Source organism: Triturus cristatus, chromosome 2_1 (assembly GCF_964204655.1).
Source record: "Triturus cristatus chromosome 2_1, aTriCri1.1, whole genome shotgun sequence".
Taxonomy (NCBI): domain Eukaryota; kingdom Metazoa; phylum Chordata; class Amphibia; order Caudata; family Salamandridae; genus Triturus; species Triturus cristatus.
This window is the reverse complement of record NC_140581.1, coordinates 929,738,963-929,755,422: the sequence shown is the minus strand read 5'-3', so window position 1 is coordinate 929,755,422 and position 16,460 is coordinate 929,738,963. Positions and strand designations below refer to the sequence as shown.

The 16,460-nt window shown below is 47.7% G+C and overlaps 1 protein-coding gene across 3 annotated transcripts in view; it reads left to right on the top strand.

Annotated features, from left to right (window-relative positions):
* VPS13A (vacuolar protein sorting 13 homolog A) overlaps positions 1-16,460 on the top strand; it is a 2,314,464-nt gene that overhangs the window by 897,754 nt on the left and 1,400,250 nt on the right. For all 3 annotated transcript variants that reach the window (XM_085633365.1, XM_085633382.1, XM_085633374.1), the window contains one exon: positions 4,787-4,968. In XM_085633365.1, the coding sequence (XP_085489491.1) occupies positions 4,787-4,968 (182 nt within the window). The remainder of the gene's footprint in view (positions 1-4,786; positions 4,969-16,460) is intronic.

Sequence of the window (16,460 nt, the reverse complement as noted above, 5' to 3'; positions counted from 1 at the left end):
GAGAGTTTGGTGGTGGAGGCCTCTACATCCCAAGGCGAATTCCCTTCCGCCCCTCCGGGTAGGGTATCCAAGAGGCTGGATGCATTCCGGAAGAAGTTTTTTTCTTTCTCCAGCCTGGCTTGCAGTCGGTGAATACCATGTGCTTATTGGGCCCTTTCTCCCATTCCCTTTGGGAGACGGTTGTGCAAGTGCCGCTACAAGTCCTGGAGGAGGCCCGGACTGTGCTCTCCCCAGCTCTCAAGGATGAGAAGGATGCACCAAAATTTTCCATACGGTGTGGCCTAAATATGACTGATTCGCTTGGCAGATTTATTTCAACTACAGTGGCCCTGAGGCGCCACGCATGGCTTCAAAGAACTAGCTCCTCAGGCGATGTCCAAGCCAATTTGATGGACATGCCCTTTGATGGAACCTGCCTTTTTGGGGAAAAGGCAGACTTGGCCCTGGTCAGGTTCAGGGACTCTCGAGCTATGGACAGATCCTTGGGCCTCTTCTCCACCCCCCGTGGCCAGTGTTCCTTTTGTGGCAACGTAAGGAGTTTCCAGCCGTGTCAGCCATGTCCCAGCCACCGTCCCGCTCAGACTCCCCAAGGCATGCGAGGACATGGACGCGGTGCATTCTGATCTCGGAATGGAGGCCAAAAGTCATCAACCACACTGTCCACAACAGCCGCAGCCTCCAAGCAATCCTAGGCTGATTCTGCAGGACAACACTACTCCAGTTGGCGGGAGAATTCATCATTATGTCCCCCACTGGAGGTCCATAACATCAGACAAGTGGGACTTGCAGATAGTCCAGAAGGGCTATTCTCTACCTTTTCTTTCTTTTCCGCCTCTTTTTCTGCCAAATCAGGAATGGCTGATGGAGGATCATTTAAAGTTGCTCCACGAGGAAGTTACGGCTCTCTTGGTCAAGGGAGCTATAGAAACGGTCCCAGTTTCAGAAGTAGGCAGTGGTTGTTTTCCCCGCTAATTTCTGATTCCGAAGAGGAACAAGGGGCTACGGCTCATTTTGGATCTTCGGACTGTCAATTCCTTCCTCAAAAAGGATAAATTCAAAATGCTCACCCTGGCTCAGGTCTTGTCTGGCCTAGACCAATAAGGCTGGATGGAGCATTGGACCTGCAGAACGCGTATTTTCCCATCCCCATCCTGCCGGGCCTCAGGCGTTGCCAGCGGTTCAAGGTAGGCCATCAGCACTTTCAGTTTACTGTGCTCTCCTTCAGCCTTACCAGTGCCCCTAGGTTGTTCACCAAGGTGATGGCAATGGTCGAAGCTCATCTGCCCAGGTTAGGGTGGTCAGTCTTCCCCTACCTCGACAACTGGCTGTTGAAGGCCTCCTCACCCCAGGCTGTCACCTACCTTCAGACTGCGGCAAACCTTCTGCATTCGCTGGGGTTCTCTATAAACGTACCAAAGTCACACCTGACTCCTTCTCAGGCGCTCCATTTCATCGGAGCTGTTCTGTACACAATGCAGTTTCGGGCTTATCCTCCCGAGCAGCGAGTCCAGGATATTCAGGCTATCGTTCTGATATTTCAGCCACTATCCTGGATTTCGGTGAGACTGACTTTGAGGCTGTTGGTCCTCATGTCCTCCTGTATCCTGTTGGTAAGACACAACAGATGGCGTATGCAATGTCTCCAGTGGGACTTGAAGTTCCAATGGGCACAGCATCGGGGAAATCTCACCAACGTGGTTCAGATCTCGGAAGGAACTACGAAAGATCTGCAGTGGTGGTTAACGAACCACGATTGGGTCAACGGCAGACTTCTCTCCCTTCCCCAATCAGATCTCACAGTCGTGACAGATGTCATTTCTGGGATGGTGTGGCCACCGGGGAGAGGTGTTGATCAGGGGACACTGATCTCCGGTGGAGACGGGTCTCCATATAAACTTATTGGATCTCCGAGTAATTTGCTTGGCATTGAAAGCATTCCTTGCCTCTGTCAAGAGGAAGTGAGTGCAGGTGTTCAAACACAACACCATCGCCATGTGATCCTGCAACAAGCAGGGCGGGGTGGCGTGGTGGACCCTTTGTCGAGAGGTGCTTTGTCTCTGGACATGGCTGGAACAGCACAGCATAACCCTGTTGGTTCAAGACTTGGCAGGTTCTCTGAATGCCATGGTGGATGAACTCAGCGGTCTGTGCCTGGTAGATCACGAATCGCGTCTTCACTCTGAGGTAGTGCCAGGTCTATTTCAGCGGTGGGGAGAGCCTTGGTTAGATATGTTCGCCACCAAAGAGAACACGCAATGTCAGCATTTTTGCGCGTTGGAGTTTCCAAGGCAGCACTTGCTCAGTGACGCTTTTCGTCGTGAGTGGAACTGCGGCCTCCTGTACGCCTTTCCGCCTCCTCCATTTTTGCCCCAAATGCTGAAGAAAATCAAGCATGACCGGGCCCAAATCATTCTTGTGGCTCCAGACTGGGCACAAAGAGTCTGGTACCCGAACTCCCGAGCATGGCCATCGATCCTCCAGTCAGACTGCCCCTTCGGGAGGATCTTCTGACGGTCCTCCACCCGAACCTGTCTAGCCTCCACCTCCTTGCATGGCGATTGAGCAGTGACAGTTGACAGCTTTTGAGTTTCCGCCCAAAGTCTGTAATGTAATCTTGGCAGCCATGCGTCGCTCCACTAAATAGGTATACCCCTGTTGATGGAATAAGTTTATGGCATGGTACACAGCAATGGATGTGGATTCCCTTTCTGCCCCTCTTTCCGAGGTTCTCTTGTACATCCTTTCCTTGGCCCAGCAGGGCTCTGCTCTGGGCACTCTTAAAGGATATCTTGCAGCTATTTCTGCTTTCCTTCGTCTGCCTGATCAGCCGTCTTTATTCAAGTCCCCTATTGTAAATAGATTATTTTTCAGGACATTATTCATCTCTTTCCTCAATCTGCTTTCATAATGCCCCAGTGGGACTTGAATCTTGTTTTATCTTGTCCTCTCATGCTTCTTTCTTTAAAAACTGCTTTCCTTGTTTCTATACCTCTGCTCGCAGGGTGAGTGAGCGTCAGGCTCTATCCTCTAAGCCCCCTTTCTTCTCTGTGCATACGGACAAAGTGGTGCTTAGAACAAGACCCTCATTCCTTCCGAAAATGGTTAAACCATTTCACATAGGACAAACAATCCCTTTGTTCCCCTTTTTCCCACCTCTGCGCCCTTCCAAGAAGGAGGAGAGACTCCACCGTCTGGACCCAAAATGTGCGCTGTCCATCTTGCTGATGGCACAAAAGTTTCCGGGGGATGATCAACTTTGGATATGTAGGTGCCAAGAAAGGTCGGGCTGTCTAAAAGCGCACCCTCTCCCGATGGGTTATCCTGTGTAATAAAATCTGTTACGCTTTAGTGAAAAAGGAACCTCCAGTAGATCTGCGTGCTCATTCCACGAGAGCAACAGCAGCTACTACTACATTGGCACGTGGAGTCCCACTCCTTGACATCTGCCAGGCGGCAAGGTGGGCATCCTTCCACACGTTCACGATACATTACTGCCTGGACAGCCAAGTTCGGAGGGACGGATATTTTGCCCGTTCGGTCCTCCATAACTTTCTGGTGTGAACTTAGGGCTCAGTCCCTCCTCCGGGGAAGGTATTGCTGGGGTATCTATTCTAAGGTATGGAATCTATAACTAACTAACTGTCTCTTTCAGTTGAACAAGTTACTTACCTTCGGTAATGATATATCTGTAAGAGACATAGGTTAGTTATAGATGACTTAACCCCCATCCACCCCGCGAACTGACTTCTAGGGATAGGGACTACCTTACAGGGCACTAGTTATGGCGCACCTGTGGTCAGTGTCTTTCATGGTTCTGTGCTTCTGGAGTGAAAGTTGTGATAGAACTGACAGCGCACTGGGGGGGGGGGGGGGGTGTCTAAGTAGACACTGCGACGTCATGCCGGCGACCACAACGCCGACGACAGACGCAGAGTCTACCAATGCCACCTACCGACACGCAGCGGTACTAAGAAAAGATTCTCCGGATCCAGTCTGACGCCTGGGGGTAATTCTAATGTAAGGAATCTATAACTAACCTATGTCTCTTACAGATACATTGTTACTGAAGGTAAGTAACTTGTTCTTCAGGGACCTAGTTTTGCACACGACTAAGTCAGTGACTTCGTGGCCCAGTGCTTCTGGCAGGGAAAACCCGAAAAGTACCGACGTCCGCGTGCCTGGGTGGTGCCTTGTTATAACCGATGCTAACTACGCCATCGACGTCACGTGGAGCCAAATGGATCCACCCGACGATGCGCACAAGGGGTATTGCTCAGCAAAAGATTCTGGATCCAGCCGGACGCCTGGGAAATTCAAAGGTAAGAAATCAACAGCTAGATCAAGTCTCTAACAGATAATGCATTACCGAATGTAAGTAACTTGTTCATTTAGTTGTGTGTTCATTACAATGCCCTCGTATCTTGAAATGCTAGTTAGAAAAGAACCTGCCATTGTCTGTAATTATTTATATCAATAATGCATAAGGCACAGATTGTTGCAAGTGGGGCACATGTGCATCTTAACTGTTGATTTTCTTCAGCTGCAAGTTTCACTGATAAAAACAGTAAAATGTTTAAATGAAAAAAATATTACCATTGAAGGACATTTCAAAGAAATGCTACTAATAGAAGGTAAACTGTTTTATATTTGGTTTAATTTTCTTGTATAATTTATTTTGTAACCGTTATATGTTGTGTAGGTAACGTTTATAATGTAAGACGTAGATTAGTGAATTCCTAGTGCAGAGATTTTGTAACGTCATTTTTTAATACATTGTTGATGACAGGTCCAGATCTCTGACCAGAAAGTTGATCAAAGAGCTGAATTTTCAAAACTTGCTGAATTCAAATTGGGCTTGATTGTTACTGCTGTCAAAATGTTGTCTGATGGGTCCATGAATGCATCAGTCAAGTTAACAAACTGTACACTGGATGACAAACGAAAAGATATCCAGAAAGCAACACCAAGGTATTTTTTTTAATCTGATAATTAATAAAATATATTCTGTACTCATGCTCTCTATTTGTTTTTGTTGAATAATATTTGATACTTCTGCAAGTTTTCTCAGATTAAAAAATGCACACTTATTTTGTTTTCAAATGTATTCAATTATTTGTTTTGTTATGCAATTGATTTTGATGTGAGAATCTCCTTCCTAACTGGGGTGAGGAACATGATTGGTCAAGGATCATCTGGAGGATATCTCTGGAACTTTCTTGACTGTTTTTATTTGACATTCATTGGAGCCCAGACAATTGGGGTCTTCAAATTGTTCGTCGGGGTTGCAACCTTCCAGTCACAGAAACCCTGCCACTCATGCCACCATCCTCAGACTGGCTGATGGAGGACCACCTCTCCCTGCTGCTTTAGGAGGTGCAGGCTCTTTTCAGCAAAGGAGCCTTCAAGAGGGTGCCGACATCAAAAGTATGTTATGATTTCTGTTCCTGCTACTTTAATGCCCAAAAAGGATGGAGGCCTCCGCCGTATACTAGACCTACACCTTCTCAACTACTTCCTGAAAAAGGAGAAATTCAAAATGCTCATGTTGGCTCCGGTTTTGTCTGCCCTTGACTCTCGAGAAAGGAGAGTAGCATTGGACTTGTAGGATGCCTATTTTCAAATGCATGTCCTGCAGGCCCACCGCTGTTACCTGCAGTTCACATGGGCGACAAGTGCTTTCCGTATGCTGTGCTCCCTTTTGGCCTTACCAGTCCCCCTCGAGTGTTAATGAAAGTGATAGTGGTGGTTGCAGAGGTCAGGATTCCAGTCTTACCCCTACCTTGACGACTGGCTGTTAAAAGCGAGCTTGACCCAGGCGGTCGTCACTCACCACTAGACTACGGTGGACATCTGCATTCACTCGAGTTCACTATCAGTGTGCCGAAGTCACACCCTTTCAGACTCTCCCTTTCATCGGAGCCATGCAATGCAATGTAAATCCGTACCTCTCCGCCGTAGCTGCGAGTCTAGGATATTCAGGCTAGGATTTGGATGTTTCAGTCATTACCCTGGATTTCAGTAAGACTGACGCTGAGGCTGCTGAGTCTCATTGCCTTCTTTTCCTGCTGGTTCAACATGCCCACTGGCATATGCATGCTCGCCAGTACGATACGAAAGCCCCATGGGCACAGCACCATGGGGATCTCTCCGACCTAGTCCAGATATCAAAGGAAGCTGCAAAAGACCTGCAGTGGTGGCTGACTGACCGTGATTGGATCAGCGGCAGACCCCTCACCCTTCCCCACCCAGATTTCACTGCAGTGACAGATGAGTAACTCCTTGGCTGGGGAGGCCATATGAGAAAGGTGGAGATCTGAGGACTTTAAGCCCTAGTAGAATCTTTGCTCCACATCAGCCTTTCAGAGTTGAGAGTATATTTGCCTTCTTTCTTTCCATCAAGGGGGAGGCGGATTCAGGTGTTCACAGACCACTATGTGGTACTGCAATGACCAGGGCGAGATGGGGTCTTGGACCCTGTGCCTCTGAATGTGGCTGGAACATCAGGTCATTTTCCTGTTTGTGTAGAGCCTTGCGCGATTCTGAATGCCAGAGTGGACAAGCTCAGTCACCAATGCCTTGCGGATCACAAATTACGACTTTACCCGCAGGTGGCGCGAGGTCTCTTCTTAGATAGGAGGAGAACCATGGCTATCACCAAGAACTTGCAATGTCAGCACTTCTGTGCGTTGGAGTTTCCAAGGTGACTATCTCTCAGAGACTCATTTCGTGCCAGTGGAGGACTCCTTGACGCCTTTCCACCGATACCACTCCTACCCCGAGTTCTGAAAAAAATCAACAAGCAAACCAGGCCCAGATCATCCTTGTGACCCAGAACTGGACACAAAGAGTATGGTATCCCAAGCTCTTGAGAATGAGCTTTGTTCCTCTGATCACATTGTCCCTTCGGGAGGATGTTCTATCACAGCAACTAGACAGAGTTCTACACCTGAACCTGCACATGCTCTGTGGATATTGAGCTACGACAGCTGAAAGTCTTTGATCTCCCTCCTGAAGTCTGCGAAGTCTTCTTGGCAGCCAGGCGGCCATCAACAAAGACCGTGCACCCCTGCCATTAGGGAAAGTTTGTGACTTGATGCATTGATGAGCATGTGCACCCTTATTCGAAGTGTTGCTGTTAGTTTTGTCATTAGCCCAGCAAGGCCTTGGTCTGGGCACAGTTAAAAGGTATGTTCGAGGCATATGAGCTGCAGATCACACACTTAGGATAGTAGATCGCCATCTGGTGTTGGGCTCGGATGCTTGCAGGTGGTTGTTGTTGTCTTCGGAAGAAGTCTTTGGTCACGAGATAGGTGACTCCTCCCTTGGACGACAGTGCGCATGGGCATCAACTCCATCGTTAGATTGTTTTTTTCCGCCATTGGGTTCGGATGCAACTTTTCCGCTCCGGTTGAAAATATCAATTCCAAGCTTTTCGAAGCGCAAAACTTCCCACAAAACATCAAAGCACCTTCATTCTCGAAATCGTTTTCATCAGCTCGATTCCGGACGTCGACACGGGCCGCTGGGCCTATCCACGCCGTGAGGCCTACGGCTCATGGAAAGGACACCTTTCAAAAAATGCCCCCAGTGTGGAGCAAAATTTCCGCACAGTGACCACCACAAAGTCTGCAACCTGTGCCTATCACCTGAACACGACGAGTCCAGCTGTCCAGCCTGCACATCCTTTCGATCCAAAAAGACCATTCGAGATCGAAGGGCTCGAAGACACATCATGGCACAGAGAACAGCTCCGGAACCAGAGGACATCTTTGATGAAGGCCTGATGTCCCAGAAGAAGATTCCGAAGATCTACAAATCATTTCCGAAGCAGACGACTCAGACGACCCCATCACTCCTGGGCAACATGTGAGTACTACTGTCCCTGCCCCAACCCCACCAAAACCAAAGGCATTGGTCAAGACTGAGCCTGCTGGCCCCAGTCGAGATCGAAAACATCCTTCAGAAGCCCCGCCTCCGGGCTCGGCTCCGAAGAAACATAAGCCTTCCGGTAGCTCGGGACTGAGCAAACCGCATGTTATTGTCCAACTGGCACCTTCGGCACCGAAGACAAAAGACCTCTCGGCGTCGAAATCGGCTCCGACGCCTTCGGCCCCGAAAACACCAAGGCCAATAGTTAAACCGGCACCGAAGGTTCCCAAGCCTACAGATACAACTTCGGCTCCGAAACCGACATCGGCACCGAAACCATCATCGGTACCGAAACCAACGGCTAAGGACTCTCATACACCTCCTAAAGCCACACACTCCACCGATCAACCAAAACCTCGATCGGAACTGAAAAAATCGGCACCAAAGACTGTTCCTGAAGAACAAGAACTTTTTCATCCAGATCCCATTGACCCAAGGCAGAAAAAGATTTATATCAACCCAAAGACTGGACATGTCACCACAGTGCCATGTAAGAAGCGGAAACTGGACGCACCACCTGCCCCAGTTCCTATAAACAGGAAGGACTCTGCAACATCACCTATGCCTCCTTCCTCTCCTTTACTGCCTCCTAACTCACCCCCTCTGCCCACACCACCCTTACCTATACCCTCTCCATCACATACAACACCTCCACAGGATTATGATGACCTAGGGGGTGGGGGTGACCCTAATGATCCGTTCACGGATCCAGACACCTCACCACTGGATGATTGGGCATTCCCTCTGCCAGACATGCCTGACCCTCAGCCATATCCCTCCAAACCATCGCCTCCAGACGATCACCTGGGGTTTGGCCAATTATTAAATAGAGCGGCACTTTACCACGGCGTCACAATGCACTCCGACGCACCAGAGGATGACTTCCTATTAGACACTTTTGAACAATCTCAAAAGTCTGTACAAATTCTACCCATGATTAAAGGAGTCAAAAAACACGCCCCCAAAGTATTTAAAGACCCCGTCCGTGCCAGGGTTCTTAACCCAAGGATAGAAAAGAAATATAGTCCTGCCCCTGAAGATCCTAATTACATCAACTGGCAACTCCCTTTGGATTCTTTGGTCGTTTCCAATGCTAGGAAATGCGCCAACTCCCAAGCCACAGGAGATACACCACCCTCGACAAAGAATCCAAGCTATTAGAAGCCTCTGGCAAAAGAGTAACAGCACAAGCCGCTAATCATTGGCGTATTGCCAACACCCAAGCCCTACTAGCACGCTATGACAGGGCCCACTACGACCAATTAGAGACTCTATTACAACATCTGCCAGAGCAATATAAAACCCAGGCAAATGACCTTATCTAGGAGGGAAAACTTATTTCAAATGCGGCAATTAAATGTGCGCTTGACGCCGCAGACACCGCATCTAGAGCAATTAACACAAGTGTGCTCCTTCGACGACATGCCTGACTACGCATTTCAGGCTTTAAGCCAGAGGTACAAACTACCATACTTATTCAGCCATTCAACCAGGAACAGCTCTTTTGGCCAGCAGTAGACACTGTCCTTGAAAAAATGAAGAAGGGCACAGAGATGGCTAAGTCCATGGAAGCATTACAGTCTCCCCAACCACGTGGCTCCTTTCGGCGCTCCTTCTATAGAGGAGCCTCCAAAAATATGGGAGCGGACACCTCCTCTACATTCAAAACTGCTACACAAACATCCCCCAGTAGAGGATATTTTAGAGGCAGATACAGAGGAAACAACAACAAGGGGTGAGGTCGAGGTAATAACAACACTCGTACCTTCCCTGCCACAAAACAGTGACTTTCCTCCACTCCCCCCAGATCATTCTACTCCAGTCGGGGGAAGACTAAAACAGTTCCTACCTGTCTGGAACTCCATCAAAACAGACAAGTGGGTAAGACAAATTATCCAGTATGGTTACTTGCCTGAAACTCACAACTACCCCCCCACACACATACAGCCCAAACAGCGTTCCATGTCGCCAGACCATCTTGCGCTCCTCAAACCAGAGATTCTCTCATTGCTTCAAAAACACGCAATAGAACCAGTTCCCTTAGAACATCACGGTACAGGGGTATACTCACTCTACTTCCTAATCCCCAAGAAGGACGGGACTCTAAGACCGATATTCGACCTCAGACCCCTAAATCTGTATATCAACTCAGATCATTTCCATAAGATCACTCTTCAACAAGTGCTCCCACTCCTGCAACAAGGCTATTTCCTTGCCACACTAGATCTCAAGGACGCCTACTTCCACATTCCCATACATCCTGCCCACTGGAAGTATCTAAGGTTTGTGGTGGACGAACAACACTACCAGTTTACAGTCCTTCCATTCGGGGTAACAACCGCACCCAGAGTATTCACAAAATGTCTGGCAGTAGTAGCAGCACATCTCAGAAGACAACAAATTCATGTCTTCCTGTATCTAGACAACTTGCTAATAAAAGCCAAGTCATTCAACAAATGTGTTCTACACACTCACCAAACCATCCAAATTTTACACAACTTGGGATTCACAATAAACTATCCCAAATCTCATCTCTAACCCTCTCACATACATCAGTATCTAGGAGCCACCATAAACACCTCCACAGCCCTAGCATATGCCAGCCCAGCCAGGATAGCCAGCATACAAGCTCTTATCACAAAATTTCAAATCCAACACTCTCTTCCAGCAAGAGTGTTCATGCAACTCATAGGCATGATGGCGTCATGCATCTTCATTGTGCCTTATGCAAGACTTCAAATGCGTCCCTTGCAAGAATGTCTAGCACAGCAGTGGAACCAGTCTCACGGACAACTTACAGATCTGGTGTTGGTGGACAGCCGCACACATCGCTCTCTGAAATGGTGGAACATAACAAACCTGTCCAAAGGGCGGCCGTTCCTAGAGCCTCTTCCACAGATAGTGCTGACAACGGACGCATCGCTCACAGGATGGGGAGCCCATCTCCTCGGCCACACCACTCAGGGCAAATGGACCACTCAACAGAAAGTGCTCCATATCATTTACCTGGAACTGCTAGCAGTGTTCCTAGCACTAAAATCATTCCAACTACATCTCCAGAACAAAACTGTCCTCATCCTGACAGACAACATGACAGCCATGTATTACATACAAAAACAAGGAGGCACACATTCTCTCCAGCTGTCCCAGCTCGCACGGAATATTTGGAGATGGGCCATTCCCCAGAACATATACCTACTTGCAGAACACCTTCCAGGGGTTCACAATCAAATTGCCGATCTGTTAAGTCGACAAACTCATCAGATCCACGAATGGGAACTACATCCCCAAGTCCTACTGCCCTTTTTCCAACAATGGGGCCAACCATAGATCTGTTCGCCACACAAGAAAACGCAAAATGCCCAACCTTCGCCGCCAGGTTTCCCCACCAAAGGGCAATGCAATATGGATGAACTGATCAGGCAGATTTGCATACGCTTTTCCGCCTCTCCCACTCATTCCATTAGTGGTACGCAAGCTCAGGCAACAGTCTCTAAAACTGATCCTAGTAGCTCCCACATGGGCACGGCAGCTGTGGTTCCCAACACTACTGGAACTCTTGCTAGTTCCACACCAAAAACTGCATCTCTCCCCGTCCTTATTAACCCAGAACCATGGAGAAATCAGACACCCATATCCAGGTCAACTGAATCTGGCGATCTGGCTCCTGAAGTCCTAGAGTTCGGTTACCTCAACCTGCCACCAGACTGCATGAATATTATAAAGGAGGCCAGAAGACCTACCACTAGAGCCTGCTATGCGGCAAAATGGAAGAGATTTGCCATTTACTGTACTAATAATCATATAAACCCACTGGATGCATCCATCCAGGACATCATTTGCTACTTACTGCACTTGCAAAGATGTAATTTGGCATACTCATCCATACGTCTCCACCTAGCAGCATTAGCAGCCTACTTACAAAATCGACAACACTTGTCACTCTTTAGAGTACCTGCGATCAAAGCCTTCATGGAAGGACTTGAAAGGATTTTTCCTCCCAGATTACCACACTCTCCACTGTGGAATCTAAACATTGTTCTTACAAGGCTCATGGGACCCCCATTTGAACCTCTGCATAAATGCAAACTACAGTTCCTCACATGGAAAGTGGCTTTCCTTATCGCTATCACATCCCTCAGAAGGGGAAGGGAAATCCAGGCTTTAACCATACAAGAACCATTCGTACAATTACACCGTAACCAAGTGGTTCTTAGAACAAATCCGAAATTCCTTCCAAAAGTCATATCTCCGTACCATCTTAACCAATCAGTAGAGTTACCAGTGTTCTTCCCAAATCCAGACTCGGTAGCTGAAAGAGCTCTTCATACCTTAGACATTAAAAGAGCCCTTCTTTACTACATTGACAGAACCAAATCATTCCGCAAGACAAAACAATCTAAATGCACACTAACGGTTCCCCCTAGAGCACATTCCACACGCAAAATAGGGGCTTCCATGGCATTCTTAGGAAACATTCCCTTAGAAGATATTTGTAAGGCAGCCACATGGTCTACAACACACACCTTCACTAAACACTATTGTGTTGACATGCAAGCAAAGCAACCAGCTTCTGTGGGTCAGGCTGTCCTTACTTTATTTCAAGCTGCTGCAACCGATACAGGTGACCACCGCTAGGGGAGATACTGCTATATAGTCTATCCTAAGTGTGTGATCTGCAGCTCATATGCCTCGAACGGAATATGCTACTTACCAGTATGCATTTGTTCTTGGCATGCAGAGCTGCAGAGCCACACACGCCCACCCACCTCCCCGGGACCTGTATCTGTTCCAGCATTGTCTTACTTAGACATCACACATGGGCATCTCTCTCTTTTCTACAAACTCCATCATTTCCCATCATGGCGAAAAACAATCTAACGATGGAGTTGATGCCCATGCGCACTGTCGTCCAAGGGAGGAGTCACCTATCTCTTGACCAAAGACTTCTTCCCAAGACAACAACAACCTGCAAACATCCGAGCCCAACACCAGATGGCGATCTACTATCCTAAGTGTGTGGCTCTGCAGCTCTACATGCCAAGAACAGAAGCATACTGGTAAGTAGCATATTCCCTTTCAGCCATCTCTGCTTTTCTGAGGTTGCTGGATCAGCCATCCCTGTTCAAGTCTCTGGCTGTGACACATTTCGTAAAAGGACTCCAGCATATGTTTCCCCCCCACACCTTTTGTTATGCCCCAAAGGACCTCAGTTTGCTTTTAACTTTTGGCATGTGTTGCCCTTTTGAACCTTTGCACAGCTGCACTCTCCGTCTTTTTACAATCAAGACAGTCTCGGTAGCCATCACAGCGGCCTGGAAGATCAGCAAGCTCTTTCTGTCCATCCTTTGGGCACCAGCTTCTTTCCAGAAAAACTTACTCTTAGAACATGTGCTTCCTTTTTGCAGAAGGTGCTGCCACCCTTTGATGTCGGCCAGTCCATCATGCTGCTTAACTTCTTCGCTCAGCCTCATCCCTCTAAGGAGGAGGGAAAAGGAAAAACTCCATTGCTTGGACCCAAAAAGAAAGTCATTCTACATAGTTCACACCAAGGAATACCGGGTAGGCAATCAGCTTTTGGTTGGGGTTAACTGATGCGAAAAAGAGCGCAGCAGTGCAGAAATATACAGTCTCCTGATGGATTGTGCTCTGCATTAAAATCTGTTATGCATTGGCTGAGAAGCAACCCCCTGAAGGCTTGAGGGCTCCCTCTACCAGAGGTAGCAACCACTGGACAAGCTCGCGGAGTCCCTGTTCTGGATATCTGCCAGACAGCAAAAACAAGATTACTCTTCTTCTCTCAAATAAGATAAAAAAATTTGGGGCAATAAAAGATTCTGCAGAAACAAGTACCTTCCCATCAGTTGAAAGTCAAATGGCTTTAACAAGACTGGCAATACGGATAGTAAAACAAGATGAAATAAAAATATGCTTCCTACAAAGACTACTAGGAATGATTTCCTCTTGTGAAGTGTTAATACCATTCTGCAGGCTGCACATGAGACCCATACAAGAGAAGTTAGACAGGCAATGGACCCAAATATATGGCTTCTTCAGGGACAGGCTAGCTGTGACTACGAAAATTAAACAAGCAATCCCATGGTGGACATCATAGACCATTCCTTCAGCCACAGTGTCAACTTGTGGTCATCTCACGGCTAAGTGGAAGCTTACTTCCAAGAGCTGTCGGCCACAGAACTGTCGTCGCTACAGGAGAAGCGTTTACATATAAGTGTGCTTGAGCTCAGAGCAGACAGGAGAGAACTACAATCCGTCCTCCCACAAATCTATAACTCAAAGTACCAGTCAGAATCAACAACACCACCATAATGCTTTATATAAGCAAATAAGGTGGGGCATGTTCTTGAATTCTGAGCAATTTCGAACAAGATAGCCCTTCCAGCAGAACATCTTGCAGACACAACAAAACAATCAAGTAGATTATCTCAGCTGATCACTACAGGATTGTTACAAGCAGGAGTTGTGAGACAATATCCTGCAAGTAATATTCCAGATCGAAGGGAAGCCAAAAATAGACCTTTTTGCAAAATAGAGCAACAAGAAATGCCTCTCTTACGCAAGCACACACTCACAACCAAAAAAATGGTGAAATGCTTTTTCTGTTAGATGATATAGGATGTCTGCCGTTGCCTTTCCACTTCTTCCCCACCTGCCAAAAGTAATCACCAAAATGAAAAGAGAACCCTGAAGGCGGATGCTCATAGCCCGCACTTGACAGAGACTGGACTGGTTTTCAGATCTGCTACAACTAGTTCAGGAAACACCCATTCTGCTGTTTTCAAGCTTGATTCTATGTTCAGGTACCAGGGTCAGATACTTTACCCCAACCCTCAGCCTCCCAAATTGGTGACCTGGCTCCTGAGCACCATGAGTTTGTAAAGATTAACATTCTGCAGGACTTCAAAGATATCTTGGCGCAAGCCAGAATATTTTAACCAACAAAACGTATGCTGTGAAATGGAAGTGATACTATGTTTGGTGTTACACTGAAGGATTACATCCATTTCATATTAATTCTCATCAGATACTTCCATATCTGTACGAAATGGAGGTCTAATAACAGAGGCCATATGCATCGAGAGGGGCACGCGAAAAGGGTGCCACTTATCTCCGCTTGTTTTCGCCCTGGAGATGGAGTAACTGGTGATTCGGCTGCGAGGAGACATAAATCAGTGTGGTATCACCGTTGATGGTCGTGCCCATGTACTTTCATTATATGCAGACGATGCGCTTCTGTATATTCGCCAGCCAGACGGGGCAATTCCAGTGCTCCTGGATATACTAGCCTATTTTGGATCGGCATCAGGTTTGCACTTTAACTGCTGGAAGTCAGTTATATGTCCATTGGCAGCTCGATGTTGGACCTCCGTGAGGTTGAGTTCAGCTGGGAAAGCGACCATTATCGCTATCTGGGCATACAGGTAGCTCACCAGCCGAAAGCTCAATATGCAGTGAATATGAGAAGGGTCATTACGGGTCTGGAAGAGTCAATCCGATTCTGGAACTGACTCCTCCTCGCAGTTGTCGGACGGGTGGCTGTGGTAAGGACGGTAATGCTCCCTGTTGCCTCTATGCACTCCAGAACTCTTTCTGCAGCATCTCAAACTTCACATTTGACACCCCGAAGAGTCTCCTAATCTCATTGGTATGGGCTGGAGGACACATCAGTGTAAAACTTAAAATAATCAAGCTGGACATGGACTCATGGGGACTGGGACTCCCAGATTTCAGACTTCATTATCTTGCGGGATTGCTACAATATGCGGCACAGTGGGGTACAAAGGGCCCCAATGTAGAAAAAGAATTACTGGTTGAATGGGGCAGCACGACCGAACTGCCAAGCTACCTCATGATGGGCTCCCAGACCCCTAGGGACAGCCCATACGTAATCCGACAGGTAGGAGAGGCCTGGGAGCAAGCGGTTACCCTGGTCCTCTGCAGGGCTCCATACGCTAACGCACTCCCACTTTAATGGCTACAAGGTTTTTACAGAATCCAGGGAATCATGGATATTACGAAGTGGTATGAGGGGGTACACAACAGCTGGTGATTTGTATATGAATGGGGCCTTCTTAACATTCGATGAGGCAAAAGAATAGTTCAAAGTGCTGGACTGTCACTTCTTACATAATGCAAAAATTGCATGCTCTGTTTGCGAAATATGGACCTCGTTTCCGGTCGAGACAAAGGAGTCCCACGCGTTAGCATTGTTGCTTGACGCGGGGTCCACCAGAGGGGTAATTTCCTGCATATATAAAGCTCTGGAAGAAGATCTCATGTTTGAGACATTCTTAGTAAGAGACAGGTGGGTGGCGGACTTACCATCCCTACTCACCAAGGGCGAATGAACGAGGGTGCTTGCACAGGTAAGCGAGGTAGCCAGCAATGCAAGGTTCAAACTCACTCAGTTCTACTACCTAAACCACACATACCTGACACCTCAGAGATTGGCTCTTTTCACCCCTGGCCAATCCTCTGCATTCCCCAGATGCAGTACGGACCCCACCATA